Source organism: Vigna angularis, chromosome 6, assembly GCF_016808095.1.
Source record: "Vigna angularis cultivar LongXiaoDou No.4 chromosome 6, ASM1680809v1, whole genome shotgun sequence".
NCBI classification, from domain to species: Eukaryota; Viridiplantae; Streptophyta; class Magnoliopsida; order Fabales; family Fabaceae; genus Vigna; species Vigna angularis.
The window spans coordinates 6,405,819-6,422,128 of record NC_068975.1 but is presented as its reverse complement, the minus strand read 5'-3'; the positions used below and the strand labels follow the sequence as shown (position 1 = coordinate 6,422,128).

The 16,310-nt window shown below is 36.1% G+C and overlaps 1 protein-coding gene across 1 annotated transcript; it reads right to left on the bottom strand.

The window, feature by feature from the left end:
- Positions 1 to 6,097: 6,097 nt before the first annotated feature.
- Positions 6,098 to 9,895, bottom strand: LOC128197577 (uncharacterized). The gene is made up of 4 exons (XM_052879666.1): positions 9,347 to 9,895; positions 8,270 to 8,383; positions 7,782 to 7,909; positions 6,098 to 6,542 (listed from the first exon to the last, which is right to left on the bottom strand). Exons 2-4 carry the CDS (start codon positions 8,364 to 8,366, stop codon positions 6,249 to 6,251), a joined length of 519 nt encoding a protein of 172 aa, XP_052735626.1. The 5' UTR covers positions 8,367 to 8,383; positions 9,347 to 9,895; the 3' UTR covers positions 6,098 to 6,248.
- Positions 9,896 to 16,310: the final 6,415 nt, after the last annotated feature.

The window sequence follows — 16,310 nt, the reverse complement described above, 5'->3', positions numbered from 1 at the left end:
GGTAATTTCAATCACTGGTGGGATCTCACTCAAGCATGGATAATGATCAATTTTGGCAAGCTGTCGAACAATTTAAGAATCTACCACCACAACAAAGGCAGAAAAAACCCTCTCTATCTGGAAGAAGGATAACATTGGAGGAGGCAGTTCAACAGTACATACAGATACCTGATTGTCATCACAAAACCACTCAAGCTACCGAAGAATTTGATAGGCCGCCACCACAACAATGGCAGCAACAACCCTCTCCATCAGTAAATTTGGATGACACCCTTCAACAATTTTTGAAAAATTCCGACTTTACTCAGAAAAGCATTGAAGAATCATGTAAAAGGATGGAGATGCACCTTTGTTTCATTAGTCAAAAATTGAATGTTAAGGTTAATACTGAAGTTAACCTTAAGGAGGAAGGTCAAGCCATTGTTACTGAAAGTGACAAGATTTTTGCTGAGAAAAAAATAGAGAGAGATGAGGAAAAGATAGAGAGAGAAGAAAAAGAAGAGTTGAGTGAGAAAGATAAAGATGATGAAAAAGAAGTGGTTGAGAGAGAAGAGAGGAAGAAAATTTGTGTGAAAATAAAGAAGTTGAGAAGAAAAAGAGAAGGGAAGAAAAAAATAAGAGAAAAGAAAAAGAGAAAATTTGGGGAGAGGAAGCATAAGAAAAAGAAGATGAGAGGAAAGAAGAAGGAATCATATGAAAAATCCCATCCTCATCTAAAGAAGAATCATAGGAAGGAAAAGAAATTTAAGTGCTTTATGGAAATCTTCAAGAAATTGGAGATTAAAGTTCCTATGATTGAGACACTGCAACAGGTTCCTGGTTTGATCAAATTTCTGAAGAAGTTCAGTAGAAAGAAGAAAAAGAAGAAGGAACTTGAGCTTTACTGGGTCAAGCTAATGACGTTAAAAGAGCGCTTGCTGGGAGGCAACCCAGTGGATTTAAAAACTTTTGATTTGGTTTTGTAACTTTTAATTTGTGGACATTATTTTGTAAATATTTTGTTGGATACAGCATCTACTGAAGGATGCTAGGTGGTTAAGTATCTACTGAAGGATACTAAGTTTGTAACACCTACTGATGGGTGTTGGTGAGAAAATTTTGCACCTACTGATGGGTGCTGGTAAGTCTGTAACACCTACTGATGGGTGTTGGTGGATTTTGGGTCAGGCTCGTGACGTTAAACAAGCGCTACCTGGGAGGCAACCCAGTTGATTGATTGTTTTTGTTTGTTTTATTTTAGTTAGGGTTTGCATAAGTATTTTAAACATTGAATTGCAGGGAACCAGTGAGGGGCATGTCTAGGAGGCACGTAGGTTAAGAAAAGAAGGAGAAGAGCACATCACGAAAGTGCCGTTGAGCGGCAACTTACCGCTGAGCGGTACTCTCGCAGATGGGCTTTAGTTTCCCCTTAGCGGGACTCGAGCCCATTAGGGTATTTTTATACCCTAAGCTGCGCATTTGCTCATACTTTCAGGCTCTTCTCTGCACACACACTCCTACATACCTTTTCCAAGGTTCTCCACATCTTTTCCCTCTTCCCTTTTGAAAAAATCTCCCTTTCACTCACTTTCTCACTAGTTTTCCATCTAAGTTTGGGGTTGGGAGAGAGCATCATTGAAGGGGCTGATTTCTTCATTATGGTTTACTAATGCTTAACAATGTATCTTTTGGTTTTGTGAATTATGTTTGATGCAGGGATGGCCTCCTCATCGGGCAAAAAGAATCAAGACTATAAGATCCAAGAAGAAGGAAGATACAGAGGACAGCTCAGATTGATGAGGAGCTGAGATAGCATTTACTGATGAATGCTATCATATGCTTATGCTTTTGTTGGTTTAAGTTTTCTGAACTTATTTGTTTTTGTTTTTAGATTAGGGTTTGATGTACTCTATTGGACACCTGGTTTGTGTGATGGTTTGCTATTAACTGTGATTGTTTGATAAGTAATGCTTGATGATGCTTATCGAGTGATTCATGTTGAGATAGATGTGCACATAAAATGCTTATACAGGTGATTCACAAGCTTTGTGAACAAATGCATGATATCATGATTGTGATTGTGAAATTAAGTAGGATGTGTATGTCAAATGTGAATGAGCGTATATGTGAGGTTTTGAGCTCCAGAGTTTTTGGTATGATTGAATGTTATTACTTTGAAAGCATGGATGACTTTGCCTAGGTTTTCTATGATTGAATCAATTGCTTATTTTGCATCATGTGATCAAGGCCGTTTGTTGGAACCCTTTTTAGTGGCCAAATTCATAAAGTTAGCCCACTAAAAGAGAACACTTTGTGTTCTATCCTTTGAACCCTTAGCCTTGAACATACACTGAAAACCCTTGATTGAAAGTCTTTACCTTGAGTTAAGTAGAAGATCTTGTGTGGTACTGTTAAATGTTCAAGTTTGGGGTTGTTGGGAAAACATGAAAAAGGAAAAGCATTGAGCTAAGAGCTAAAAGTAAGAATATGCAAAGAAAAAAAAAAGAAAAGAAAAGAAAAAGAAGCAAAGCTCAATGCAAATGCAAAGGCAAGTTGGGAAGAATAAGAAAAATTGTGTTGTGATGATTCTCTTAACTCAAGGATTTTGTGATCTAGAAAAACCAATTTTCTTCTTAGCCCAGCCACATTATAAGCCATTGAAAAGTCCTTGTGATGATGCATGCTTGTGAATGTTTTTGATTGTGGTAAAATGAAAGGCAAAGTTGATTCATGTGACATTGTGATAGTAGAGTGAATGAGTGATTACCTCTTATACACTTGTGTGTGAGTGAAACACTTTACCTAGTGAGAAAATATTCCATGAGCACATGAACATCCATGCTTAATTGATTGATCATTCATGAAAAATAGAATTTGTTGGAATTTAAATGACTTTGTGAACACTAAAGCATGTGCACGTCTTGATTGAAATCTTGGTCATAAGCTTGATTGAAGTCTTTACTTATCTTGAAAAGAAGATTTTTGAATGAGTGAACCATTATATGAATTGGTAGAAGATTGAGTTACATCTTGTTTGCTTGAGGACAAGCAAAGTTCTAAGTTTGGGGTTGTGATAACAGTTGAAAAACTGTTATTTTTATGCTTAAAATTAATACTAAAAGCAACCTTTAAGACTTAGAAACTAGCTTGAACTCATATTTTTACTTTAGTTTTGTGAATAAGAGAGTTGAAAGTGAATTTAATGGTTTTGTGCAAGATTCCCTTTATTTTGTAGGCTAATTGAATGATTTGAAAGAAGAATTGAAGTACCGAATGATTGGAGTGCTGAAAAGTCAACCAGAAACCAGAAAAGTCAACCAGTCAACCAGAAAAGTCAACCTGTCAACCAGAATACGAAAAAAGTCAACCAGACTTTGGGCCAGTTTTATGCGATTTTAAGATCTGTTTAGGCCTAGACCCGTTTTCTATTATTTTTATGTCCTATTTAAAGACTTAGATGTCTTAGGGTTGATATCTTTGGCAAAGACGAAGCAAACACTCTCTCTTCCACCCCTTTGAAGGAGGATCTTGGATGCTCAGGCTACCTCTTCACCTTTCTAGGGTTTTATCCTTCATTCTTTCATTATTGTTCATCTAGGTTCAGCATGAATATGGTGAACTAAATCTTGTATGTTTGTTGGGGAATCAATGTAATCTTTTGAAGCTCGCATATATGGAATTTGTGCTTGCATCTTAATCTAAGACTTATGCTTTCTTTCATCATTAGATAGGGTTTTTCCTCTTTGCTCAAAGCTTGCTTTGTTTAACTCATTCAATGCATGATTATTGGTTTTGTCGATACGGGAACGTACGGGGAAGTCTAGATCCGGGGAATTACTCCCAATAGTATATTGGTTGTCGTTAAGCTCCTGTGTTAAAAGAACTAATTATTAGGAATGCTAGGAATTGTATGAACTCGTAATTGGGGATAGGCCTTCTTGACAAGGTAATTTAGAGAGAGGCATTAACAATGATGACTTGAATGTTGAATTCCTAAAATATATGAGAGTGGATAAGATGAAATTGACCCCCAACAACATATTCATCAATATATTTCATTGAAAGTGCTTGTCTTTTGTTTTAGCCATTGATCAACCTCATGCATACATATTTATTTTCGTGTTTTGCATTATAAAATTCAATTATTTTGTTCTTAAGTCTTAGCTAATCAAAGAATCACATAACTAAACTAGGCCGTGAGTTCTTTGGGAGAACGATACTTGGTCTTACCAAGTTTATTACTTGAACGATTCGGTCATACTTGCCGATTGTAAAACAAGTTTGTGACATCATATTTTGGTGATCATAAATTTGTCCATCACCTCTTACCCACACTCTTGGCCAAAGAGTGTAGATAAGTATTCCCAACGAGTAAAAATTGAATGCTGTCCACACTGACCTTTGCTTGTTATTTTACTCATAATTCTCTGTACATAACTCCAAATGAGTTCATTTCTTTTTTATTGGAAACTAGACTCAAATATCTTTCTTTGGACATATAATTCTAAATTTTTGGACTACAGATCTAGCTGCAGTAAAATTATTAAAAAGCGGAAAATTTAACCACGCTCTGGTCTTCTCAGTTTTGACCTTTCATGACTCTTTTGCTCATTACTCTCTCTACCGAACTCCAATTGAGTTGATTCTTGCTTTTCTGGAAACTAGACTCAAATATCTTTCTTTGGAGATATAAATCTAAATTTTGGGACTACAGGGCTAGCTGCAGTAAAATCATTAAAACTCAGAAACGTTAATCACGCTCAGGTATGTTCAGCTTTGACCTTTGATGACTCTTTTGCTCATTACTCTCTCTACCGAACTCCAATTGAGTTGCTTCTTGCTTTTCTGGAAACTAGACTCAAATATCTTTCTTTGGAGATGTAAATATAAATTTTTGGACTACAGGGCTAGCTGCAGTAAAATCATTAAAACTCGGAAACGTTAATCAAGCTCAGGTATGTTCAGCTTTGACCTTTGATGACTCTTTTGCTCATTACTCTCTCTACCGAACTCCAATTGAGTTGATTCTTGCTTTTCTGGAAACTAGACTCAAATATATTTCTTTGGAGATATAAATCTAAATTTTTGGACTACAGGGCTAGCTGCAGTAAAATCATTAAAAAGCGGAAAATTTAACCAGGCTCTGATCTTCTCAGTTTTGACCTATGATGACTGTTTTGCTTATTACTCTCTCTACCGAACTCCAATTGAGTTGATTCTTGATTTCCTGGAAACTAGTCTCAATTATCTTTAATTTTACTACTCACAAGACTAATTTGGATATCGGGAAGGGTCTCAAATAAATCTGGGAAAAATCGCAACAGTTCAGTTTTAGATTTTGTGTTTTATATCCAAAACTCATGTTATACTCAAAACTCATAAAACTCACAACCAAGAAGAAAAACACATGCTTCAACATGTTAAATTTAATCTCAACACACAAGGAAGAAAGCATGAAACAACTTTATATGATTACCTTCTACCCATCATACACTATGTTATATCCCAAGTTAAACCCCCTTACCTTTAGCTTTGAACACTTTAACTTGATCTCTTCCACAACCTTGGTAGAACTCTAGTTTCTTGGAATCCCTCTCTTCTTTCACAGGCCAAGACAACCTCCACACTTAGCACACTTAGAATTTTCGAAATACTCTCACTAAGAGCCTTTCTCTGCTGTCCAAAACACTCATTCAGCTTTGGAATTAAAGGAAAAGATTCCTAGACACACAAGGACCCACACTACAAAAAAAGAGGGCATTATCGAAGGCCAGAATCCTTCGGTAACATCCAAAAGCCGTCGATAATGACAATTTACCGAGGGATTAGCGACGGCTATTAGACCGTCGGTAAACATGTTGTCGCTAACCATTACCGACGGCCTACGGCCCTCGGTAATTACCGAAGGACAGAAGCCTTCGGTAATTACCGAAGGACAGAAGCCTTCGGTAATTACCGAAGGACAGAAGCCTTCGGTAATTACCGAAGGACAGAAGCCTTCGGTAATTACCGAAGGACAGAAGCCTTCGGTAATTACCGAAAGACAGTATCACATAATAGCTCATTTATTTCTCTTTATTTCTCTATGACAGCTCACTTATCACAAGACAAATTCCAATTCACTATAACAGCTCATTTATTTCTCTGAAAAATCTGCACTTATCCAATTAAAAAAACACAATTTGTGAATGCATTAGAACAAGTTCACCGACCAGCTTAAGCACACAGGTCAATTTGACCGAATAATAGCAACGTGTAAAATTGAATTCCTAATGCACTACACCTACAATTAACCAAACGAATCTAATACATACTGCATGATATGACAAAACAAACAGCAATTGCACTACTTTCCCTTGTGATCTTCGAAGCTCTTTGGAAATATCTCGAAGCTGAGAGAGCGTAACAGGATTCCCTTGAAGGACCCACTTCTGAAGAATGTTTGTGGCGCTTCGCTTGGGGAGCCTTAGCCTCAAGATTCTGCTCCTTAGGTCATCACCTTCCACACTCTCTTCAACTAAATCATTGCTCACAGCACCCAAAGACACAAATCTTGTTCTGTTCTGAACATAAGTAAAACGGTTACTTCTGCAAGATGAGAAGATGCAATTTTCTGATCAATTACCCATAACCAAACACTCAATTATGATGGTTGACAAGAAAGTATGATCAGAAAAATCAGTTAAGATGCAGAATCATAAAAGATTGGTAGAGAATATAATTGAAATTTATGATGCAAGACTTTAGTATTGAAAAATAAACAAGACACAAATAGCTTTATGCCCACATAATTAGCAAATATGATGGGTAAGATATGTGCAATAATCAAACTTTATACTCCTATCAAAATTCACAAAACGCTATCTATATTTGATAAAATCAAATACAAAATTTGATTTATACACTCATATCTCATCTCTTTATCTGTGCAATAATCAAACTCGATCTTACTGGAAAAATCTAATTAACTTAAATATTATATTCACTAATATTTAATCAATCAAATAATTAAGAGATTTATTGGAAAAAATAGCAATAAAGGAATATAAAGCCAACTTGAAACGTTAATTTTGACAGGTTAATATAAAGGAAAAAATCATTTATATAAATCAACTCATTTAGTATTTGACAGGTTAATTTTGACTTATGAATCATGTACATCTATCTATAACCATGCCAATCAAATCAATTACGGTTGGAATTGATATTTACGGTACAATGCTTCCAATTATTCATGCAAAAAAGCAATTAAGATAAACGTTCAACCACATCAATAATTGATCAAAAGTGAAAAGATGTGTGGACTTTTCAAATCATGGGAAAAAGAAGTATTGTTCTTCCAATTGCATTTAATCCAAGGCTTTTAGATTCCGGAACAGAGATGCATCCAATTGCATTTAATCCCAACACTAATTTCTTTATGGCAACAATTTTTCCATTTTTTAGAGTACCCTATTATTCCAAATATATGATTGGCAAATCAGTGAAAGAGATCTTCAGTTTATGTAACTGTAGCTTTAAGTATTTCTTTGTTAGGTTTTGTATTTATATTTATTTTTTGAAGACATTTTTCTTTCTTTTTTTAATTTATTTTAAAAAATTATCAAATCTTTATTGTATACTTTTAAAAACTTGTAAAGGACATTAGGAAAATGATTATTTGTTTATTAATTGCAAACATAAACAAAAACTTCAAATAAAAGAGAATATTTTGACAGCTTTTAAAAAAATCTTACACATTAATCATTGTCATTAGGATGCTTGCAATTATGTTATTAAAATATACACAACATAAAATTCACCTTGTATACAGCACCAAAACCTCCTTCTCCAAGTTTATTTTCAGCACTGAAATTTTTAGTTCCAGCTTTCAAATCATTATATTTGTAGTTAACTGGTCCTCTTAACTCAGTTGCTCCCAGTATGTCACCTGCAACGGAACACAAGTTTAGATTTTGAAATAAATGATATAGATACGACTTTTCAGAATAAAATAATTGATAATAACAAATAAAAGGGTTGTGTTGTGCAGTATACTACATCAAATGCAGAAAAATTGTCGAAGATTAAATTGCTTCGAACAAAACGCAATCTGATACTGCTTTTGGTAGCTTGTCATTATTTCTATTTGAAAAAACATTAAGCAGGAACTAATTTATACCAAGCGTTGCATGCAAGTGAAAACTTTCCACATTTACATACCTCTGTGAACCTTGTCAGATTTTGAGAATTTCAAACAGCAAAATCAAAGTGAATTTAAATATATTTGAATGAATAGACAGATAGATACCTGAGGAAGCAATCGTTGTAGATAACTCTGGCGCCATTGGCTTTGGAGCAGTTGCGGATTTGGGTGGAGGCAGTGTCGAAGCAAGAAAGACAATCATTTTTGGAGAGATAGTTTCTGCATTGAAACATTGTATATGTGAGGGTCCCTCCCCTTGATTTCTGTTATGTGCCAAAGAGTTTGAGGGTACACGGGATTTGTCCTCATGTCGCCATCTCGTGTTGTTATTATTCGTGCCAACTCTCCCCTTAGCTGGCTATCCTCTTTCTCCACCAACCTTACCACTCGGTTAATGCAAACCTACAAATCAATCCCCTTCAATTTCACTACCAAATCGCAAACGCATTATCACCTCATTCAGTCCACTCACACCATCTCCCTCATTTTATTTCACCCCTCCCACTATATATATCCGCCAACACTTCCCTCTTTCATAGCAATTCACCAACAGCATTTCACTTTTTTCTTAGACAACATAAACAAATGGCCTCTCTTACATCTTTAAGCTTTCTCCTATGTTTATTTCTGGTTGTTTCAATTCTTCCTTTCAGTTCAGCCAGCAAACTCACTGAGTCAGAGCCCCAACTGAAGTTCCAATTCCACAGAGCACCTCTTCTCACAGGTAAAATCTCCGTCAACATCATTTGTTATGGCAAGTTCAAACCTTCCTAGAAATCCATACTCACTGACTTCATCATCTCCCTTTCATCTCCCAAACCTGTCAACATCATCCCCCTTTCATCATCCCAATTGCTTCCTAGGATTTTTTATATTTGAACAATTAAAGTTTGTTATATTTTTGTTCGTGAATATATATGTAAGGATTTTTATTTTGTATTCAAATAGACAGGGAAGCTGATGTATCATATTTGTCATGCAGGGATTCTCAAATAGTAAATTGAGCGTATTTTCCCAAACTTCTTTCCACACAGAAAAAGAATAACAAAAAAAGAATAACAATGCTACTGGATATTTCATACAAAAAACAAAACACAACAACTGATATTTGGCCACCATGAAGGAAGGAAATAAAGGCAATGTTTATGAAAAATAAAATCATTAGAGAAAAGTAATGCTTACAGATCGAGGCGGATCGACGAGGAACCTTGGAAACTGGCACAGATCGAGCTAATCGAAGAAGAAGAAGAACGGATGACGGAAAACGAAGGCAAACCCTAGATTGAATGGTTTGATCGGTGCAAATTCTAGGGTTAGGGATTTGGGATGTTTTGATCGGTGGAGAGAAAGGATTCAACGATTGAATAGATGGAATGGAATGAACAGCGGTTTTAATCGGGCAAAAGATAGAACAATCGGTGAAAAATGGATTCTTTGGTGGATTAGGCCGAGGTAAGGGAGAAATGTACAAGAGAATGAAGATCTAGAGACTAACCATGGCTGGGCGGATTAAGATCTGAGGCGAAGGAACTTGAAATATGGATCGAAGACGAGGGAAGCTTCGAGAGAAAAAGAAATGTGTGCGGGTGGATCTCTCCAGAGAATGGCTAAATGAAGATGTGGTTCGAATATCAAGCAGACATTACCGAAGGGCAAACGACCCTCGGTAAGCAGACATTACCGAAGGGCAAATGGCCCTCGGTAATAAACCTTCGGTAATATACGATTTTATTGTAGTGCCATGGAATTGTTATTTGGTAAAGATAATTCAATAAAACAATGCCCCATACTCCTTTCCAGCCCCAAAACATGGAGGAAATGTCTGAAAGGGTCCCCAAAATATTCCCACAAAAGGAACCGCAGCCAAGCCAGCTCACATTGTCTACAATCCAAAAAATTTACTGCTCACGCAAATCCCCAACAGCAAAATTTATCGCAACTTTGACAGTCCGGTTGACCCCCTTACCGAAGTCGAAAATACGCGTATGAGTACTCAAATCGAAGCTCTTTGAGTCTACTATCCAATAAAAGAAGAATCAGCTAAATTTATATTTTCCACAAAAGCTTATAATTAAAATAGTGAACCATGTCAAGTCTGACAGCACTTTATTTTACATTATAACTTAAACTTTTTACAACTAGGTAAGTTCATGGGGTTCTAGGGTCTTACACAAAATAGAAAATAAACATGTATGCATGAGTTTTGATCAATGGCTAAAACAAAATACAAGCACTTTCAATGGAATATATGGATGAGTATGTTGTTGGGGTTATCAATTTCATCTTATCCACTCTCATATATTTTAGGAATTCAACATTCGTTTCATCATTGTTAATGTCACTCTCTAAATTACCTTGCAAGAAGGCCTATCCCTAATTACGAGTTCATACAATTCCTAGCATTCCTAATAATTAGTTCTTTTAGTGCAGGAGCTTAACGACAACCAATATACTATTGGGAGAAATTCCCTGAATCTAGACTTCCCCGTACGTTCCCGTATCAACAAAATCAATAATCATGCATTGAATGAGTTAAACAAAGCAAGCATTGAGTAAAGAGGAAAAACCCTAACTAATGATGAAAGAAAGCATAGGTCTTAAATATAAGATGTAAACACAAATTCCATATATGAGAGTTTCACAAGACTACATTGATTCCCCAACAACAATACAAGGTTTAGTTCACCATATTCATGGTGAAACTAGATGAATAATAATGGAGGAATGAAAGACAAAACCCTAAAAAGGTGAAGAGGTAGCCTGAGCATCCAAGATCCTCCTTCAAAGGGGTGGAAGAGAGAGTGTTTGCTTCGTTTCTGCCAAAGATACCAACCCTAAGACATCTAGGTCTTTAAATAGGACATAAAAATAATAGAAAACGGGTCCAGGCCCAAACAGATCATAAAATCGCATAAAATTGGCCCAAAACTCGTCTGGTTGACTTTTTTCGTATTCTGGTTGACTGGTTGACTTTTTTGGTTGATTTGTTGACTTTTCTGGTTTCTGGTTGACTTTTCAGCATCCCAATCATTCGGTACTTCAATTCTTCTTTCAAATCATTCAATTAGCCTACAAAATCAAGGGAATCATGCATAAAACCATTAAATTCACTTTTAACTCTCTTATTCACAAAACTAAAGCAAAAATATGAGTTCAAGCTAGTTTCTAAGTCTTTAAGGTTGCTTTTGGTATCAATTTTAAGCATAAAAATAACAGTTTTTCAACTGTTATCACAACCCCAAACTTAGAACTTTGCTTGTCCTCAAGCAAACAAGATGTAACTCAATCTTCTACCAATCTGTATAACGGTTCACTCATTCAAAAATCCTCTTTTCAAGATAAGTACAAACTTCAATTCAACTCATGACAAAGATTTCAATCAAGACATGCACATGCTTCGGTGTTCACAAAGTCACTTAATATCCAACAAATGCTATTTTTCATGAATGATCAATCAACTAAGCATGGATGTTCATGTGCTCATGGAATATTTCCTCACTAGGTAAAGTGTTTCACTCAAACACAAGTGTATAAGAAGTAATCACTCATTCACTCTACTATCACAATGTCACATGAATCAACTTTGCCTTTCATTTAACCACAATCAAAAACATTCACTAGCATGCATCATCACAAGGACTTTTCAATGGCTTATAACGTGGCTGGGCTAACAAGAAAATTGGTTTTTCTAGATCACAAAACCCTTGAGTTAAGAGAATCATATCAACACAATCATTCTTATTCATTCCCAACTTTCTTTTGCATTGAGTTTTGCTTCTTTCTTTTCTTTTCTTTTCACATTCTTATTAGCTCTTAGCTGAATGCTTTTCCTTTTTCTTTTTCATGCTTTCCCAACAACCCCAAACTTGAACATTTATCAATACCACACAAGATTTTCTACTTAACTCAAGGTAAAGCTTTTCAACAAGGGTTTTCAATTTATGTTCAAGGCTAAGGGTTCAAAGGATAGAACACAAAGTGTTCTCTTTTAGTGGGCTAACTTTATGAATTTGGCCAATACAAAGGGTTCCAACAAATGACCTTGATCATATGATGCAAAACAAGCAATTGATTCAATCATAGAAAACCTGGGCAAAATCATTCATGTTTTCAAAGTAATAGCATTCAATCAATAAAAAATCTGGAGCTCAAAACCTCACATATAAGCTCATTCACATTTGACATACACACCCTGCTTAATCTCACAATCACAATCACAATATCATGCATTTGTTCACAAAGTTTGTGAATCACCTGTATAAGCAGTTAATGTGCACATCTCAACATCAATCAATCTCAAAGCATCATCACGCATTACTTATAATAGAAAATGGGTCCAGGCCCAAACAGATCATAAAATCGCATAAAACTGGACCAAAACTCGTTTGGTTGACTTTTTTCGTATTTTGGTTGACTGGTTGACTTTTTTGGTTGACTAGTTGACTTTTCTGGTTGACTGATTGACTTTTCTGGTTTCTGGTTGACTTTTCAGCATTCCAATCATTCGGTACTTCAATTCTTCTTTCAAATCATTCAATTAGCCTACAAAATCAAGGGAATCTTGCATAAAACCATTAAATTCACTTTTAACTCTCTTATTCACAAAACTAGAGCAAAAATATGAGTTCAAGCTAGTTTCTAAGTCTTTAAGGTTGCTTTTGGTATCAATTTTAAGCATAAAAATAACAGTTTTTCAACTGTTATCATCTCGCAACTGAGAAAGTATGTGTTTGATCCTTCTCTGTGCTTGAAGTAGAAGATATTCAAGTCAGAGAAGACGGTTCAATGGAGATGCAGCCAGTCAACATTATCGAGAGCCTAACAAAAACGCTTAGAGGAAAATCTATCAGATTAGTCAAGGTAGTATGGGACAAGAGGACAAGTGATTCTACTTGGGAGCGTGAAGAGGTCATGAGGAAGTTATATCCCCACCTCTTCTCGGGTAAGTCTAAATTTTCGAGGACGAAAATTTATTTATGTTGGGGAGAATGGCAGAACCATTAAATTCCCCACCTTAGTGGGAAACATGTGTCTGCAAGAGGGGAATGAAACTCAGAAAAATGGAAGATAGGTGGCTGCATGAGAGTGGGTCGATCGGTTTGAAGAGGGAATATATAATCTGAAATTTTGAAATTTGGTCCCACTTTCTGCATACAATCTTTTCCTCCAAACTTTCTGAACTTATTTTCTCCTCCTTCTCTCTAACTTCTCTCTAAAAACATCATACTTTCCTCCACATATTTCATGTTTTCTTTCATTGAATCATTCATCAGAGGGTGTTTGAGGTTTGATGGTGGCAAAGGTTCTCTTTTCAATCGGCCAAGTGGTGGTTTGAGCTGGTAGGTCTTTCTACTTCTAAGAAAACATAGTTTCTGGTACATGCAAACTAAGTTTCTGTTTGCATGTGTTTGTCTTCTTTTTTCTTCTTCAAATTTGATCATGTTTCTAGTCTTGATAGAAACGGTCCAAGTCTTCAAAACTGGACAGTTCCTTGAAGCAGAATGTGGCAGCGGAATGGTTTGATGAAGGAAATCGGAGGTGCACACCAGGTGTTCGATGGAAGGTTTGGTGCGGTTTTGGAGGTGTGTATGCAGTGTTTCTAGCTCAAACAACCTTCCAAGGGGGAAGGAAGCTAGAGATAAGTGTGCTAAGAAGGCACAAGTCAGTGAACTTGAAGAAGAAGTAGCTGGAACCAATTCAACAACATTTCTTTATGCAATTCAAGTTGATTTTACAAGAATGAGAAGCTCTCCTTTATAGAGTAAGAGGAGCATCTGAAATGTGCAAAATAAGCTATTCAAACGTGCATAGACTACTAGCTGAAGATGTTTCACGTGGACAATATGCTTTAGATGAAGGAGATGCATGGTTTGAATGTTTTTCACGTGGAAAATATGGTCCACGGATGGAATGTGTTCCATATGTGCATGGTTGCTTATTTGGCACATGGAAAGTGTTGGAAATGTGCTCCCATGTGAAGGCTTCACGTACTCTCTTGCTTGTAAGCTTTTTAGGATGTATAAGCATACTTTCCATCCTTATTAATGTCCTACAAAACAAGGTGAAGATATTTAGTTAAAGATTAAGTCCTTTATTCAACTTCCCTTTCTTGGTCTTAGAGTGAAGTTGATACTTCTTTGGATGGGAAGTCCCTAAAGGGGTTGCCATCAGGTCTTTTGGGTGGTTTGTTTTCCTCAAACAGTGAATCTTGGTTTTGAGTGGTTTGTGGTGGGCAAATTCTGCAACAGTGAGCAGTCTGGTCTAAGAGGTAAGGGAAGCTATTAAATTTAATTGTGTGTGTGATGATTTTGTGTATGTATGGAATGAATTGATTTGATGATTTGTATATGATTGTATGAAATGTATGTCTCTGAGTTTTGGGTGGTTTTGTATAATTTTATAAGAGTTCTGCAAAATTATGCAGAAATGTTGGATGTTCGATCATGGTCAGTTATTAAGTTATCAATAGAGTTAGCATTTTAGCCTTACCAGTGCATGATCGCGTGCTTTATAGGAAGTGATTAATATATTAAGTGTTGATGGTTATGCCTTTATGATCAATCTTATTTGATTAGGTATTTTGGTTAATGATAGTTCATATATTATTAGTAGATCTCGTACTTGTATTAGGCTTCAAACTCGTATAGGTTATTCTCATGCCATTCAAGAATTGATCTCCCTTGTTTCTACTTGTGAAATCTAGATCTTGGCCATGAAATCTCAAAGGTGACTTGATGACAAATTTATGAACACCGAAAACGGTGCCACAAACTTGTTTTACAATCGACAAGTGTGACCGAATCGTTTCAAGTAATAAAACTCGGTAAGACCAAGTATCGTTCTCCCAAAGGACTCACGGCCTAGTTTAGTTATGTGATTTGTTGATTATTTAAGACTTAAGAACAAAATAATTGGAGTTTAATATGCAAAAGACAGAAAATAAACATGTATGCATGAATTTGATCAATGGTGAGAACCAAATACAAACACTTTAATGAAATAGATGGATGAGTATGTTGTTGGGGTTATCAATTTTATCTTATCCACTCTCATATTTTAGGAATTCAACATTCTTTTCATCAATTGTTAATGCCACTCTCTAAATCACCTTGCAAGAAGGCCTATCCTTAATTACGAGTTCATACAATTCCTAGCATTCCTAGTAATTAGTTCTTAAGTGCAGGAGCTTAACGGCAACCAATATACTATTGGGAAAAATTCCCCGGATCTAGATTTCCCCGTACGTTCCCGTATCGACAAAATCAATAATCATGCACTGAATGAGTTAAACAAAGCAAGCATTGAGCAAAGAGGAAAAACCTTAACTAATGATGAAAGAAAGCATAGGTCTTAAAATAAGATGTAAAAACAAATTCCATATATGAGAGTTTCACAAGACTACATTGATTCCCCAACAACAATACAAGGTTTAGTTCACCATATTCATGGTGAAACTAGATGAATAATAATGGAAGAATGAAAGATAAAACCCTAAAAAGGTGAAGAGGTAGCCTGAGCATCCAAGATCCTCCTTCAAAGGGGTGGAAGAGAGAGTGTTTGCTTCGTTTCTGCTAAAGATACAAACCCTAGGACGTCCCAAAGCTTATATACTATTCTAAAATTACAGAAAATTTAGGCCCACGCCCATAAGTGTGCCGCTCAGCGGTAAAGTGCCGTTCAGCGGTAAGTGCGTGAGTTGGTTTCTTCCCCTCAGCGACCATTTTGCCCTTCAGCGGATCTCCCGTCAACTCCTGAGTGCCACTCATCGGTAAAATACCGCTGAGCGGCAGTTGCGACTTCTCCTTTTGCACTTTTTGATGTCTTTTCTGATTCCATCTCTCTCCTTCTTCACTTCTTTCACCAAATTCACCTTAAAACCTGCACAAAAACACTGAAATCAAGCATAAACCTGTCCAGCTCTCTTATTTATGAAAATATGAATAAAAGCATGATTTCAAGCTAGTTTCTAAGTATAAAGGTTGCTTTTAGTATCAATTTAAAGCATGAAAATAACAGTTTTTCAACTGTTATCATGACTCAACACATATAGAGCAACAACCACCTCAGCTTCTCGCCCTATCTTTGGCCAATATAGGTTATCACCAACAATAGTGAGGGAAAGTGGTGTAACTATAGTACGAGGGTT